The sequence below is a fragment of the Pezoporus occidentalis genome, unplaced genomic scaffold (assembly GCF_034315485.1).
Source record: "Pezoporus occidentalis ecotype Australia unplaced genomic scaffold, CSIRO_AGI_Poc_V1 ctg1, whole genome shotgun sequence".
NCBI lineage: Eukaryota > Metazoa > Chordata > Aves > Psittaciformes > Psittacidae > Pezoporus > Pezoporus occidentalis.
In genome coordinates, this window is record NW_026912778.1 from 17,792,967 (window position 1) to 17,809,478 (window position 16,512).

At 42.2% G+C, this 16,512-nt stretch overlaps 2 protein-coding genes across 2 annotated transcripts in view; both read left to right on the top strand.

Annotated features, from left to right (window-relative positions):
• The window catches only part of NFXL1 (nuclear transcription factor, X-box binding like 1), a 47,465-nt gene extending 35,166 nt beyond the window's left edge, over nt 1–12,299 (top strand). The window contains exons 20-22 of the mRNA XM_062607518.1: nt 1,184–1,270; nt 3,765–3,818; nt 9,279–12,299. Coding sequence (XP_062463502.1) covers nt 1,184–1,270; nt 3,765–3,818; nt 9,279–9,452 — 315 coding nt within the window. The 3' untranslated portion in view covers nt 9,453–12,299. The remainder of the gene's footprint in view (nt 1–1,183; nt 1,271–3,764; nt 3,819–9,278) is intronic.
• A 2,700-nt stretch (nt 12,300–14,999) lies between these two features.
• CORIN (corin, serine peptidase) overlaps nt 15,000–16,512 on the top strand; it is a 141,020-nt gene continuing 139,507 nt past the window's right edge. The window contains exon 1 of the mRNA XM_062607533.1: nt 15,000–15,394. Within this exon, the coding sequence (XP_062463517.1) occupies nt 15,035–15,394 (360 nt within the window). The 5' untranslated portion in view covers nt 15,000–15,034. The remainder of the gene's footprint in view (nt 15,395–16,512) is intronic.

A 16,512-nucleotide genomic window follows, 5' to 3' on the forward strand; every position in this document is an offset into this window, starting at 1 on the left:
AAAAGATTCACTGAAGAATATAAAATCCTGTTGGTTTTAAACCATGTTCGCTGCATGACTTAAAATAGCTTTATCTTCAAGCACACTTACATTTCTATAGCTTCAATGGGAGAACAGTCAGATGACCTGGAGTGATTTGAGAAGAAAAAATACATTTTTCTGACTATATTGGGGAAGTTTATAATTATGTGAATTGGAAAAAGCACAGATGATATGAATCCCTAACTAATGTAATTAGTTAAGGTTCTTTGCAAACCTAGAAGCAAGTACAGACATCAGCAATCCCTAGCTTCTAACAAAGATAAAGGACAAAGTAATGTAACAAGTGTATTATAGCTACATAGTATTGTGAGGGGAAGAATAGAAATTGCTGTGAAGTCTTGGCAAATAATAATGACTTAGTGAAAAATAATTATCTGGCTTCACTAAAAGGTGCTTAAATTATTTATTGGGACCCTGTTAACTTCTGAGCCTCCAAAACAGGTTTTGGTTCCCCAGAGTTCTCAGCTTCTCTGAGAAGTGTCTTGTGCAACCAGGAGTCTTGCAGGTGGGGTGTTCAGCAGGAGAAAGGATGATACATACAGAACAAGTGCTTCAGATTGTACAGATTTTACAGTCTCTGCTTACAGATAACCACTTGTTTTCCCTTCACTGTTAGGGGGAGGAAGTGTGAGTGAGAATTATTTCCCTCTTCCTCCCACACCTTCCTCCCACACCTTCCTCCCACACCTTCCTCCCACACCTTCCTCCCACACCTTCCTCCCACACCTTCCTCCCACACCTTCCTCCCACACCTTCCCCCCCCCCCACTAATCTCAACCACTTAAGAGCAGTAAGTGAAATTACTGAGGCTCTGAATGCTCGCTCTTTCTGCCAGAGTTCAGAAGGTTATCTTACTTTGTCTTGGGCAAACAAGTGAGAAAAGAGAAGAGAGGATAAATGAAACTGAATATTTGATTTATTCTTACTTTTCAGCTTGTTTTACCTGAAGTAAGGAAAAAAGGACAATTTAATACAGAATTAGAGGTTCAGATAACATTTTCATCATTAGCTTTATTTTCTGTGTAACCAATGTTTTATTAAATTAGAATGTTTTATAATTATTTTCATAAAGAAGTGAACATTATAACTAAAAATTTTATATAGGGAAATGATTATAAAGTACTCAAATTATACATAACAGGAAATACAGTGCAGCAAGATACAAGAAGGCAGAGTTCCACTGGAATGCGATGCATTATGCAAGGAAATGAAACAGAAAGCATCTGAGGTAATGTATCCATTGTAGCTGTCATTTCCTCTCAGTGCTTCAAGAAAAGTAGGGGAAAAAGAATACAGAATTATTTTTCAAGGCAATACCAGCAGAAAATACAACATAAGTAGATGTGCAGTTCAATAGCAGCTACTTTTTCAGAATTGTGTTCAACTTAGTGGGGAGAGTTACAGTGTTTGTAGACAGTGTTAACTTGGTGAAATATTACCTTAAAACAGTATTGTTATTTAATTTGTTAGAACTGGATTTTTCCTCTTCCATTGAGAGCAAGTGATGATCATTAAATTATATGATAAAATCATTACTGTTGATGATGATTGCTATAGGATTTGGGCCAGGCCACTTCACGTGTCATTGTTAGATCTGCCTTTCCAGGGCAGATTTTTACAGCCTGTGAGTGCTCAACTTGTCTAGCATGAAGAGTGTAATCCTGTCACACTGTATTAGTTACCCTGGGCCAGAAGAATGGGGAGTTTGCTCATGCTGTCACCCAGAGACACAGAATATCAAGACTGGAAGAAGTCTGTTAAAAACTGCAGACACTTACAAAGATAGTTTAGTTTTGATAGTTGCAAAATAACCGTCAGTTTCTAAAACCTTTGTGTGTTAACTCTTAATAAAACTCTGCATGTATAGCACCTAGAGTATGCACTTCTGAAGAACTAAGTGCATCTTTTACTGTACTTTTTATTAAAGAAATAGTTCTAGAAATGTTTTTCCAAAATGTGGTATAATAGTTAAACTTCCCTCTACCTATATATATTATACCTATGTATCTTATACAAATATGATCACACCGATGTAAAAAGGAGCAATTTTGTTCCTTTTTTTCCCACATTTGTGTCACTTTTTCATTTGGAGCTGAAGTTCTGCCATTAGATGGCAGTGAAATGCCGGGAAGCTGGTTGTGCCGTCTTTTCTACACCAGACTTTCCCGTTTCAGATGTGCACAACTGAAAAGCTCTTTTCTAAAGAGAGACTGTCATTGTCTCTAGATTCAGGAAATTCTCAATAATGCTTTTATTTGATACACTGTTTAGCAATTAAAAACCATGTTTGAAAACCTATGAATAGGATCGTTCTATTGACCCTGTCCTCAGTGCACACTGTTTGAGGTGCAGTGTGCTAAAGCTTGGGCTAGTGTGCTTTCTCCTTAGTCATCAAAAGTTCTTGAATTGTGGATTGTTTGGAACAAATTTCACCTGTACAAACTGTATTTATTAAGTTACTGTCATTGTTAGTATGCAAATTGTGCAGTTATGAGGATCAAGACTGTGTTTCTTTCCAAGTTATTAATCGTATTTTTACATTTAACTTTTATAAGTTAGATATACTTCCCCAGTATACTCTTCCTGTTTCTACTGTTACTGTGACTATGGCAATTTTAGAGATTGAGCTGATGTCTTTCTTTTTAATGGCTTCTGGATTTATATCCTGTTAGCACACCTAACTTTCTTCAGTTGACATAAACTTTTGGCATCTACAAATGTCCTGTAGCATTGCACTTCTACATTTAGCCAAATACTCCGTGGGAAGTAGAATACTTCCCTCTGTTTTGAGCCAGCCTTCTGGTAATGTCATTTTATGACTTTGCTTTTGTATTATGAAAAATAATTACTGGTTTATCCCTATTTGGTATCTTCCCATTCTTCAGGAATGTGTGCCTTGTTAGTCACCTGATGAACCTTAGCTATGCATCAATTTAGATGGAAGCTACTCCATGCTATTGTCTTTTGCATGTGTTCAGGCTTTACATTCTTTTGTTGTTGCAGGACCACAACTGAATGGAGGAGCTAAGTGCATCATGTATTTACATATTGACTTTTTTCTTCCTGTACTGTTCTTCATGATTTCTAGCATTTAACCTGCTTTCTTGAACACTGCAAAACATTTCTATAGAATTATAAATTGGTGATGGTGGAATATTTTTAATCACATTTGGTTTGAATTACACCAAGAGCTTTAAAGCAGTTTGGTTATGCATTTTCCAATATATGTTGTATTAGGTACAAATATTGAGGTTTCATTTTGCTCTAGTAGTCAGGGAACATTTAAAGTACTTGGAATGAAATATGTGTGTGTAAATTATATACATTTATACATATATAGGAATTACCTGTATGGGTAAAGTACTGAATTGGGATAAAGTTGTTGAAAACTTAGAATAACTGTCTTTGGGAATTTTTCTGCTTGTTAGTGAACAAATTACTCTTTTTAGGTTTTATATTTGTCAGTTCAGCTTGTCAGGTTGAAGTCAGAAGTTCAATTTATAACCTTGTAGCATCTGTTTTATGTTCCATGTTTTCCAAATGTGAGACCCAGCAGCTTTTTCTAAGAATTTTTTGTAGTCTCAGTAAGTTAAGAGCTCACTTGGTGGAGGTGTTGTTCATTTTTGCTGAGAACAATTCCATAGGAGTGATTATGACTATGTAAGAAAATAGTTTTAGCTGCTGTTTACAACAGATGCTTATCATTTTATATGCCTGGACAGATAAAAGAGGCAGAAGCCAAAGCTGCTATTGAAGAAGAGAAACGAAGACAACAGGTATCAACCTTTCTTCTTCTTCACCCACTTCCTTCCCACTTTGTTCTTGTTAGTAAATCATTTCATTGACATGCAGCTAAAGATGTGTAGTTTTTAATGTGACAGTTATTCCTGTCAGCTGTTACCTTGCTCCAAGATGTGTGCTGTGAATTGCGGTGGTTAAGAGCCCATGTGTTTTCCCAAACAATTTTCATAATTTTATATGAATCAGTTTAATCTTGCTTTACTGTAACTGTGTATCGTTTAATTTTTAAATACTAAGTACTGCTAATTTTAATTAAACACCTTAGAATGCATAAAGCCCACAAAATTGCTGAATAGCGTCCATAGAGATGTAAATGTCAGGTGAAGCTTCCCCCCTTTCTTTCATCATGAAAGAATGAGGAAGCCTAAATGAGTCTTCATCCTTCATGGTCTCTGAGGGGGTGTGAATGGGAGGAGAAGGTGTATTTACTGTAGTTGCTGTTGTTTATGAGCATATTGTCAGCCTTGTAAACCAGGAAACTTCTGTGAACTAGAAATGCAAAGTTGCTGGTGTTTGTATTGCTCTGATTGTGTTCTCATGCATTCACTTAATTTACAGCCCCTCTAGTAAAGTCTCAGTAACGGGACTTCTCTGTAACTGTTGCAGGTTCACTCCACCAGTACAGTGTGCAACATTATTTTTGTCTTGATTCTTCAGCAGTGATTATTTCTCTCTGTAGTTGCTTTCTGCTTGTACGTTCACTGAAGTCCCACAGTTATAGTCCAGCTGTACCCTTATGCAGTATATGGAACTGCTTTTGCATATATGTCTTGTGATGGGTGAAGCTTCAGGGATAGGAGACTCTTAAAAGGTTGATAGAGTGATATAGCACAATAGCAAATAGTAGGACCACAACAGTAAAAAATAGGACAAACCTGCTAAAAAAAAAAGTAAAATAAAGTAGGTCAACAGTAACTAATAAATAGGCTCCAAAATTGCACACAAGTACTAACCTCGGCTACTGCAGCCTTTTATCTAAAATTGATTCCCTTCCAGTTTGATCTCTTAATCTGAAATATGGTGATGTGAATTGGAGGACATCACTGTCATAGGGTGTTGGGTCACATTAAGAGTATAGAGTTATTGAGTATAATCCCTTCTCACAAACGTTTGCATCTTGTACCACCTTCCTGATCTCATTAGCACATTTTTATATACACAGTTTATCTGTTAGTTACAGGTTCTTGAGACCTATATTGCTTAATACTTTATTAACTCTTCTATATACAAATTGTAATTGTAATTGCTATACAAACTAATTGTATAGCACATTTAAATATCTAGCACATTTATATATTGGTATTTACTGTATTTGATAGCTGCTTCTGCTAATAGGATTTACAGATGGAATAATTTGTTTCTTAGTGGAAAGGAGATGGCTTAGTTAGGCTTTTCATCATGGCCCTAGCAGCCAAACTTTCTGTTTCTAATTCAGAGGCACCCAGTGAGGCCAGGGTTTTCACAATTGGTAGAGGTGGAAAAAAGATCAGTGCTTTGTTATTTAACAATTCAGACTAATCTGTCTCTGCATCCCACTCTAGTGCAGAAGATTTGGTTAAATTTTTGAGCTAGCTGGTAATAGTCAAGGGTTTCAGTACTGGAAGTCAAGGTCTCAAACCTGAAATCTGGTTTAATGAGTTGTAAGAAAGATTTTGTTTCCTTTTTTTCTTAGAAAGAAAAAAAAAAATTAACAGCTCCTTAGAGGTTACAGAAGTCAAGCATGTCCCCTGCCTAGAGCTTGTTTAGCTTGAAAAATTAAAGTAGCTTGAAGACTGGGCACAACCATTACTTTATTGTTCAGAGATCATTGAAGAGACACTTTGGGGATGATGACAGTTACATAAAACCTGTAGGTAGCTTTTCAAGGATAGTGATGTCTTTTTTTTTTCTTTCTTATTCTGTGCCCACAAACCTTTTCTCATTCTGTGTTTTGTTTTTTATGATGTATCTATTTTTAGCTGGGGTTTTATAAAGATGACTAGGAAGGCAATTCAGTACTTGTTATATAATTGTTCGAGGCCTATATTTTAATTCAGATTACTGCAATTCATGAAGCACTCTGCTTTAAAACTTAGAGAGCACAAGTATATGGTAACTATAGAAGCCCACAGTTTTATTTAGCATCTATGTAAGATGAAATACTGCCATATTATCTATAAAACCTCAAGAACTCTGCACTTGCTCCACATTTTCGATTTTGAAAAACTGTTCCATTAAAATACTTTGCTTTTCTAAAGGAGGATTAGCCAGTTGGAATCAATTTTGGTTCAGATAGCAGGGTGTGGAACTTTGAACTTTTCCCCCATATTGTCACAAAACTGCCAACAATTTCTGCCTTTATTACGTACAAAGGAATGGACATCAAAATGGGTCCCTTTCTCCTGCTAACAGTGGTATCTAGCACAAGAAGGAAAGTAAGATCTGCTTTGTGAAAATCTGACAGCTATTTGCTGTCAGTGGAGGAAGACCAGACATCAGGCAATCTTGAATTCCAAAGGAAATTTGTATTTACTGGACTACTTCTCTGTCCATTTCCCGAAACAGGCTTATTCTTGTTTCTTCAACGCACCCACCTTATTGTCTTAGTCCCTCTCTTCCTGTCAGCACTGCAGTAGTAGTCATGTAGATTTATCTCCTCTCGTGGCCAGACTTGGTCTCTGTTCACTGTCCACGTTTCCTCTGCTTCAGCCTAATCTTGTGTCTTTTGCCCAGCCAGTCCTGGCTTGCTGCACTCTGCTGCTCCTGTCTCCTTTCTCTCTTCCAGTTCTAGTTTTTCTGCTCCCTAGTTCTTTGGCCCATATTTTCCTTAGTAGCTGAGAACTTTACCTAAAATCCAGACAATCATCAGATGTTTTCTGGTTTTAGCCTTTCTTAGAGTATATTTTCTGATTTTCATAGCAATTACGTGTCTTTTCATTAGAGTCTCATCCCAGTCTTACAGTCTTTGTTCCAGGATGCCTAATTCCAGCATTGTACCCTAAAATAAGTCTTGTCTGTATTATCTTGATACCCTTTAAAAAGGTGTCTTGGTTTTGGCTGGGATAATTTTCTTCCTAGTAGCCCCCCCCCCCCCCGGGCTCTGAGCAACAAAAAGCAGTCATTCATGCAGTAGTTCTTGGGTCAGTCTGGAGTGGGTGAGATGTGAAAAATGTGCTTTACACCCCAGCTGGGGGGAATGGTCCAACCTGGAGCCCCATGCCATTGCCCAGAACACTATCCTGGGCATTGAGAAACAGATTTTGTGGCGACACAGCACCCCAGAGAGAATTGAGTCAGACGATGGGACTCATTTCCGGAATAACCTTATAGATATTTGGGCCAAAGAGCATGGCATTGAGTGGGTATATCACATCCCCTACCATGCACCAGCCTCTGGGAAAATCGAACGGTACAATGGGCTGTTAAAAACTACACTGAGAGCAATGGGTGGGGGAACTTTCAAGCATTGGGATACACACTTACCAAAGGCCACCTGGTTGGTCAACACCAGAGGATCTGCCAACAGGGCTGGCCCAGCCCAGTCAGAACTTTTATACATTGTAGAGGGGGACAAAGTTCCTGTGGTGCATATGAAGAATTTGCTGGGGAAGACAGTCTGGGTTATTCCTGCTTCAGGTAAAGGCAAACCCACTCGTGGGATTGCTTTTGCTCAGGGACCTGGGTGCACTTGATGTGGAGGATGGGGTTGTCTGATGTGTACCTCAAGAGGATTTGATTGTGGGTAAGAATAACCAATGACTTGGATTGTATGATGTTAATTGCTATATAGCACTATTATCCCTTCTGTGGTGTCTGTATGCCATATCAAGGGTATTACAGTAAAAATCACCCACTTTAATGAAAAATGAACTTTGGTGAAACCAGACAAGTGCAGTGGTGGTGGAACCAAAATTGGCTTCAGCATGCAACAGTCCAGCACCACATCTTTTCTCCTCTGAAAGACTGTTGTGACAGATGGAGCCCAAAGTCATGAACTAAATGAACTCGGTGGACTTTTATAGGGATGGTACATAGACTGAGGGAATGCTACCTGTGTGTATATGTATCAAAGGACAAGAAAGGTGATGGTGGTTAACTGGTATGTTTTGGAAAGTGTAAGACCTGGCATGATGTAAATGGTATGGAATAAAGGGTGGATACAATCTTTGTTTCTTCCTAGTAGCTGGTGCAGTGCTGTGTTTCAGCTTCAGTTTGAGAACAATGCTGATGATAACACACTGATGTTTTAGTTGTTGCTAAGTAATGCTTACCCTGATCGATGAGTTTTCAGTCTCTCATGCTCTGTCAATGAGGAAGGGCACAAGAAGCAGGGAGGAAGCAGAGACAGGACACTTGACCCAGACTAACCAAAGGGGTATTCCATACTGCAGCACGTCATGCCCAGTATATAAACCCAGAAGGGCAGATTGCTGCTTGGGTCAGACTGGCTATCAGTTGGTTGTTGGTGAACAATTGTATTGTGCATCACTTGGTTTTCTTGGGTTTTATTCTTCTCTCTCTATCTCCCTTTTCATTATTCTTGTTATTTGTAGCAGTAGTATATTTGACTATATTTCAATTATTAAACTGTTCTTATCTTAACCCACAGGTTTTTCTTTTTCCTGATTCTGTTCCCCATCCCACCAAGCCCAGTACTTGGTTGCCAGCTGGGCTTAAGTCACAATAAAGAGTGTGCAAGGGGATGAGGAACAGGGATCAGAGGATCTTACTGTTCATTCCAGGCATCGCCCTGAAACTGCTGTTCTGGGTGGAAGCTTGGCATTCTTCTGATTTTTTCCAGTGATTTTGCTTCATTTTTGGGCCTAAGGGAATGGGCTTTCTTTTGAAGGACACTATATACCTACTACTGTCATATATGACTGACTAGGTGTTGTTATAACACTTAACAAATGGCATATTTTTGTGCATGTCTAAGATTGTAGCTATTAATCTAAAATTCAGCTGAGCATACAAAATATAAGTGGAAGAAAGAGGAGAGATTTTTATTTAATTTATTTTTGCAGTGTATCTTTATTATGCAGGGGAGATCTTTGAAGATTTCAGCCTATGCTTTCAGATATGTAATTGTAATAGCTTAAATATGAGTGCTTTTTAATGTAAAATAATGTATTGCTAACACATTTAATGGAAATAACAATCTCTTTTTGTCTTAACATTCAGTTTGAGTTAAGGATCTAATGTAAAACTTCAGTTGGCTGTATTTTGGCAGTGTTTTTTATGGGAAAATAAACAGCGGCTTAATACTTGGAAGTGAAATGCTTTGCAACCATGGGATTAGTGCTAGCATCTCGTCTGTAAGAGATGTGTAAGTTGTGTAACTTCCATTGGCAGTTATTATTATAAAGTGGCTTTGGGGAATGGTATTTAAAATCTGCATATTCTTCACTTTTTAATTATGACACAAATGTTAACTGCTTCTGGTTTTCTTCATCTAGGCTGAACTGGAAGCTTTTGAAAACAGATTAAAAGGTCGAAGAAAGAATAAGAGAAGAAAGGATGAAGTAGAAGTTGAACAGTCATCATGGCAGAAATACAAGAACCTTGTTATGCTGCCGATGTTCGGAGTTGCTGTTGTGATGGTTGCATGGCTCATGGTCTACAATGACTGAAACAACCAACTCAATATTTAATATATCTCAGTTGGGCTTTAAGGTAGCTATTAATCCTAGAACATTAGTCTATGTGTAACAGAACTTAATATGCATAGATTATGTATGTACACTATTTGCCAAGTGCAGAGGAGGGAGGAAATGTCACCTTTTGTGTTATATTCACAGCGCAAAACTGAAATTAGACACTGAAAGTAATAGTAGATTTTAGTCTACACTGAAGTGCTGATGTAGTTTGTCTGACTGATATCCGTTAACATCTCTTCTATTTATATATTGGGTTACTTTTCCTTGTCTCCATAATATTAAAAATAGGTTAGCATAAAATGCTGTATTGAACATCTGTTTTCTGTAAAAATCTATGTAGTGGTTTATTGAATATTAGTATTCTTATGCTAGTCTTTATGTTGTATCACACAATAATTTTTGTGCTTTAGGTCAGTTTTAATTATAACAACTAATGGGGAACTTTATATCACTTATGCTTGAATATTCTGGGGCCTCATGACAGAACTTTGTTCAGAGAAAGGAATGGGAACTGTCTTTGAAGTCAACTGTATCACAACGATAAAATGGGCTCCCTTATGGACTGTGGGGTTTGTTTTATGGTTATGTCATGTCTACCCCCCACCACTGTCCTTATTTCCTTAAAATCAAACAACAAAAAAAAAATTGAAAACTTCATTTAGTGGAGAGATGCATATGCTGAACATGGAAGTGATGTAGTTTCAGATACAGGGGTGCATTCTCATCGCTACCCCCATCACCAACAGCAAAGAAACAATCTGAAATTGAATTTAAGAGTATCACTTGACTAGTTGTATAGATAAATATCACATTTGGATGTTTGCATAGTGTGCAAAACTGTAATTGACTAGTGTAACAGTGTGATTGTGTCATTCTGAAGCCATCTGGGTGGTGCTTGCTAATGTGTAAACTATCTGGCTAATCTTTTAAGTGTTCAAGTATTTTCTTACTGACAGTTTAGAATACCTCCCTTTGGGCTATTAGTGTTGGTTGGTAGAACTGAAAGGTTTACACAGCTTCAAGACTGTTAGAGAAGCTATATTGCCTCAGCTGAGGGACTGCAAGTTAAATTCAGGGGGGAGGAAAGAGGGGAGAGATCAGAAAATGGAATTTTTAAACCTCTAATGGAAATTGTATGCTGAGACTTGAGCATTGTGGTTAAGTGGAAGCTGCTTACCAGATCCTGTGAAAGCCAAAGGGGGTTAGGCTGCCCTTGTAATTCAGACATACAATTTCATTGTAAATCCTGCAAAAGCAGTGGGACTGTTTGTGGGAATGAGTAGAGAAGATTGCAGCTTGTTCGAAACCTTGCTTGGTTGGTTTGGGCCCACTTGAAAAGGGACTTGCTATTAATTTGACCTGATATCCAATTGTAATTGTGGTTCCGCAGCAGTAGGAAGAAAAAAAAAGAACAGGAAAGCTGCAGAAGGCAGTAGCTTTTCGATTGACAAAATGGGGGGAAAATCAGTTTCTTTTCAATTTTTCGCCTAAGTTTGGTGAAAGAGGAAAGAGGTGAGGAAAAGCTGACAATATGTAGCATGGATTAGTGCTATCTGATGGCTTCATAGAGTTTTTTTAGTTGACTTTAGAAATGGATATTATTTCTGTCATGATGTGTCAGGCTATTCATATGTAAAGTTGTAGAATTAATTGAGATTACAATCACAGTTGCATCTCTGAATTCTCTTATGTTACAGGATAAAGAATAAACTGTTTTCCTTACTATTACTTTAATTCTTTTCTGTAATATTAATGCCTGGAAGATAATTCCATATGTAACTCCTTTTTCTATTTACTGCTAGCTTTTTCTTTAAAAGCAGTACAATTGAAAGTTTATCTTTGCCTCTACAGCAAAGAGAAGAAATCCCTCTCTACAGGGCTATAAAACTGAACTGCACTTGAATGATACATTTGAAGTAGCTCTTAGTGTTCTTTTCTGCATATTTTGCAGTATTTCTGTGAAATATTGGAGAGAAGACTTGCTTCTTATTGATAATCTTTATTGTAGTAAGAAAGCACACCAGTCTTTACGAATTCATCCCATTCACACAAATGTGTGTATGAGTAGGCATGTTCCCTTAAAGGATTTGTATTGTCTGAACCTCGCACATGTGAGACATACCTATTTTTGAAATGTTATTCAGAACAGTCCTGTATATCTTCTCCAGCCATCTGAGTCATCTGCACTCTGTTGGTCTGCCTGCTGAACCAGTTATTTTTTTCTTGGCATAAAAAAAGTGTGGGGGTTCAAGCAATCTGCAGCTTAATAAATCACTGATTCCTATTTGGTTTTCTAAATTACTTTTACAGTTAATATTTTGCCTTTTTTGGTTGGAGCTGCATGTTGCAAGCATGACAACCTTTGGAAGTAAAAGGTACAGACAAAATCACCTGTTATTCAGTATTGAGCAAATATTTTGAATGTTAACATTTTATACTAACAATGCATCTTGATAAGCAAAACAAATGATATAATCTGACCTGCTGTGGTAGGGGAACTATTGAGAGAGAAGCCTGATAGATTAATGGTTGGACTCGATCTTAAAGGTACTTTCCAACCTAAATGATTCTATGATGAGGATACTTAATGTGAATAATATTCAGCTATGTGTAAAATGAAAAAAACTGGGGATGCTTTTCCTGATCCTAAATGCATTCTGGTGAGCATTCGTCTTTCTGCTGGACTGAGGTGCTTACCAGTCAGTAAGTTTTGGAATGGAACCTCCTTAGACAATTTTGTTCCCTGTAACAATGACAAAGCCATTGCATGTGTTAATTTAATGTAAAAACCAAGTCAGACAATAAAGACGTCAAAACTAAGTTGGAAATCTGTTTGTTCTTGAATGCTGGTGTAGTAAAGCAGCAGACTTCTGGGTAATAGTAACTGACATAACTGCAGCGTAAGTTTCGGGCATGTTTCTTTGGCAGTGACAGTTGCTAATGCTGAGGTTAATGCTGGAATTAGGTGATCATGTACCTTTATGTTGTTGCTCATACAAAATTGCAAGAATTGGTTTGGGAAGTAGATTAAGATGAAACAAATTGGAATGGATTTAGTAGATTTTTTTTTTTTTTTTTTGCCTCAAATGGGGAAATATAGCTGATTTATTAGGCAGTGGAAGCTTGGTGTGTGGTAGCTGCTCTCTGGTGTGTGCTTTAAGGTGGAGTGTGGACAGCCCATGGGGGGCCTTGTCCTCATTTTCATTCAGTTCAGATATCCCTCTTCTGCTTTGTTTGCAGTTGTTACCTATGGGCACTTAAGTCACTCCTTTTTGTTGCTTCATGAATGTAAATTTGTATTTGTGTCTGCCCTTACCCTTCAATTAAATCAATCACTCTAGAAAATCACAAAACAAAGATACTGTAGCAGTCTGTATTAACTAGGAAGGGAAATGCAAGGTAAAAGAAAAATCAAATGAAATCAAATTAATTGTAAGATAGTGAGACATGCTTGCTTCTTTCCACTAATGGTTACATGTTAATGAATTTTTGGACTCTGCACTAAAATGTTTGTATGCCATGCTACCAGAGAACAAGTTTCTGGTATGGACAGTACAGCAGTATGAGCTCTGGGATGTATTAAAGTCAGTCACAAGGTAGGCTAAATGGCAGCTGTTTGGAAATCAGTCATACTCTGAGGGCTTAATTCAAGCAAGTATTATTTAATCTAAATAATTGTTTCTTATGCAGAGATTTCCATTAAATTACCAACAGTACCAGAGCTCAACTGAGGCTTTGTGTGCTGTATGCTGAGGCTGACTCTTGTAGTTGGGGAAACTGCAATTTGAATGGCTCCTGCAATGAGGAAATTTGCTTGAGTTTAGAAGTCAAGGCTGGCTTGGCGGTTGGAATTGATGGTTCCACTGCTGAAGAGAAGACATCCTCCATGCAAGGCCAAGCTGGCTTTGCCATTTGAGCCATGCACTGCCCCTTTTGCCTTTCAGTTTTCAGTTGTTCTCGCTGTAATTTTTGACAGGATTAACTAATCTCTGTAAAATACCTTAATAACTAAGGCATTATAGTTTGATTCCTCTTTTTAGCAGCATTGTAGCACAGTATGTGTTGGTTTACATTAAGCAATTTGAAGATTTGCATAAATGCTCTCGCTTCTGCCTCTTCCCATGCTTTTCCTATTGTTTGTGCAGTTCTTTTTAGAACAAAACCACTGATTTCCTCCAGAGGGGACTTTGCTGGGTTGGGTAAAAAAGGCAGGGTTGAATTTCCAGGAGCATGAGTTACTTACGTACAGTGGCAGTACAGGAGCACAGAGGACCCAGCCTCTGCCTCTTAGGTTCTGCTTGTGTGCAGACTTTTAACGACCTAAATCTGAAGGTATGGAAATAAAGATAGCTGGAAAAAAACTATTGTTAAGTGTTTGTCATAGACATACATAAACAAACTGTAGACAAGGGCTATCGTCCCCACTGATAGCTGGGAGTGGTGACCAGGAGCCATATTCATGTCAAGGTGGTGGTTCACATTTTTGGGGTATTTTCTGACTCACATTTTATCCTTTCAGAAGCATTAAACCATGCACAGCAAAAACCACAAGCCTGTTTTACAAACGTCATTGCAGAACCCAGTTGCGGTGCCAGTGGTAGCGCTCTGTGGCTCCTGGAAGGGCCCTAAACTGCGTGTGTTCCACCCACTAACCATGCTTATTGTGCTGACTGGATCGTGCTTAGTGATGTACACACACCTGGGTCCAGTCAGACCGGACATCTTTGGGTGCAGATGCAAGGAAGAGGGAACAAATGCAGCTAAATGGGCTTTTAAAAGCCGGTGGCTCGTGGGGTGGGGGATTTGCTCTGTCATTCTTGGCTCCAAGCGGTATTTGTTGATTGGCGTACGAGCTTTGCTTTGCAACACCTTTCCCCCTCCGGTGTTGGCTCGCTCGCGGTCAGGACCGACGATGTGGGGAGGGGCAGGTGTTTCCTCGCAAGGGAGGGATAGGGCGCGACGGGCTTGGCCCGGGGGGGAGGCCGAACCGGAGCCTTTTCCCCTCCGCTCCTGCCGTGCCGGAGGCAGCCCTTGAAGCCGCTTTCGGCCCTCTTTGTGCAGGGGGGGAGGATCGGCTGGGGCAAGGCAAGCGCTGCGCTAGGCGGGAAAGCGTTGGATCCCTGTACCCGTGAAACTTTTCATCGCTGGGGTGCAACGAAAGCCTTTGCGTGACCGTAACGCTTTAGCGCGTCCAGAGGGAGAAGCCCCGCTCCCGGGAACCGCGGACGGGTGGACTCGCCGTCCCCGCCCTAACTCTCGCTCCGGCTCGGCTGGCCAGAACGCGCCAGGTCCGTAAGCTGGGCTGGCCTCGGGTAGCCGCAGCCGAAAGCGTGCATCCGGGTGCTGCTCTCCGGCAGCGCGGCGGGGACAGCCCCGGCCCAGCTCCGGCGGGCCAAAGGAAGAGTGCGAGAGGCGAGCCCAGCGGGTCTCTGCCCCGCGCGTCATCCCTGGCTGAAGCGGGTCTTGGTACCTGAAGCCCTTCGTAGGGTGATTGGACGCCCTTTATCGGGGAGGAAGGTGAAAGGCTGTGCCCCTTCATTCGCCCTCCCTGGGGGATGGCTAAAAGGGCGAAATTAGCAAGTGGGCTGTCTCTCAGCTTGTCCCCAAGGGGCAGAGCCTTGTGTGCAAAAGGGGTGGGGATGTGGCGGCTTTCTCGCGGAGGTTTATTATTATTGGGTGGAGGAGGGGGGAGGGGGAGTCTGCCGAGCACACAAAATGCGGAGCCCCTCCGCCCCGCAAGTGTGCCTGTGCGGGAAGCGAGCGGCCGCGGCTCCTCAAAGGCAGAGGTAGAGACTGGTTGGGGGGCGGCCACAGTGGAGAGGGCTCAGCGGCAGCAGGGCATGCTCTCCATGCAACAGTTCCCTGCCCTGCCTGCGCAGGAGGAGCGCTACCGGCAGGTCCTCGCCGCCAACCGGGTAAGGCGAGCCCGCGGGCGCTCCCTCCGCGAGTGGGGCCGCCGCGGGGCTGTGGGTCCGGCGGCTGGCGAGGGCGACCCCGCGGGGTGTGTGTGGGGCAGCGTGCTCAGGGGACAGCCCCGCTGGGTGCCGGGGTGGCGGACGGGAGGCGGGGAGCGCGGCCGGCGGGCGGGCATCCCCGCGCGCTGCCCAGAGCCTGCGCTGCCTCCGCGGGGCTGAGCGGCAGGTTGATCGGGCAGGCGGAGAAGCGGCGAGCCCTGCGCTCCGCTGTGGCGAGAGCGGGCCCGCGGCTCGCAGGTGCGGACGGTGCCGGGATCCCGGGCGGCACGGCCTGGCGGGCAAGTTACTGCCCGCGCCCAGCCAGCCGCGGTGGAGGCGTAGCGATGCGCTCCCGTGTGGAAACCTGCGCGGCTGTGCGGGCAGAACGCCGCGGACGGTGGAGCTCAGGGGCACAGGATGTAGGTAAGTCGCAGTTAACAACCGGTCGCTGTCAGCGTTTTGTGGAGAGCTTATCAGCACCCTCGCTTCGGTTCTCTCACGAAGTCAGCAACGATCAGCGGGTCTGGTGTGCCTGTTAATGCTCGGGCGCTGAAAGGAGCGGAGGGGAGTTGCGCCGAGCCCGCCGGCAACAGGTCCGGCCACGATTTGCAAGAGCAAAGTTTGAGCTCGACCTTCGGCAGGACGGCTGTGGCAGCCTCACCGGGGGCCGAGGCGCCGTGACCTCGTCCCCGGCGAGGTGGCTGCCCCCGGCGGCAGCGAGGCCTTGGCTTTATCTTCTCCTAGGATGCACGCTGCGGGCGGGTGGAGGGACGCCTTCCCACGGCTCTCCGGCGGGTGCTGCCGCTGGCCGCCACTCACGGGAGGTCACAGAGCGGGTGGTTAACCCTCGCAGGACATAGCGCGGGTCTTCCCAGTGTGCCAGCGCACACCCTGTCTGCCTAACTTCGTCTGCCCGGGGAGCAGGTGCCTGCCCCGTGTCCCCGCTGCCAGAGGGGAAGCACGGCGGGGCCGCAGGTGCTCCCTGCGGCGGTGCCGGCGCGGAGCCCCTCAGCCCCGGGCTGCCTGTCCCCCCTCCGCCTGCGGGCAGAGCCGGAGCGGCGGTGGGCGCGCAGGGATGC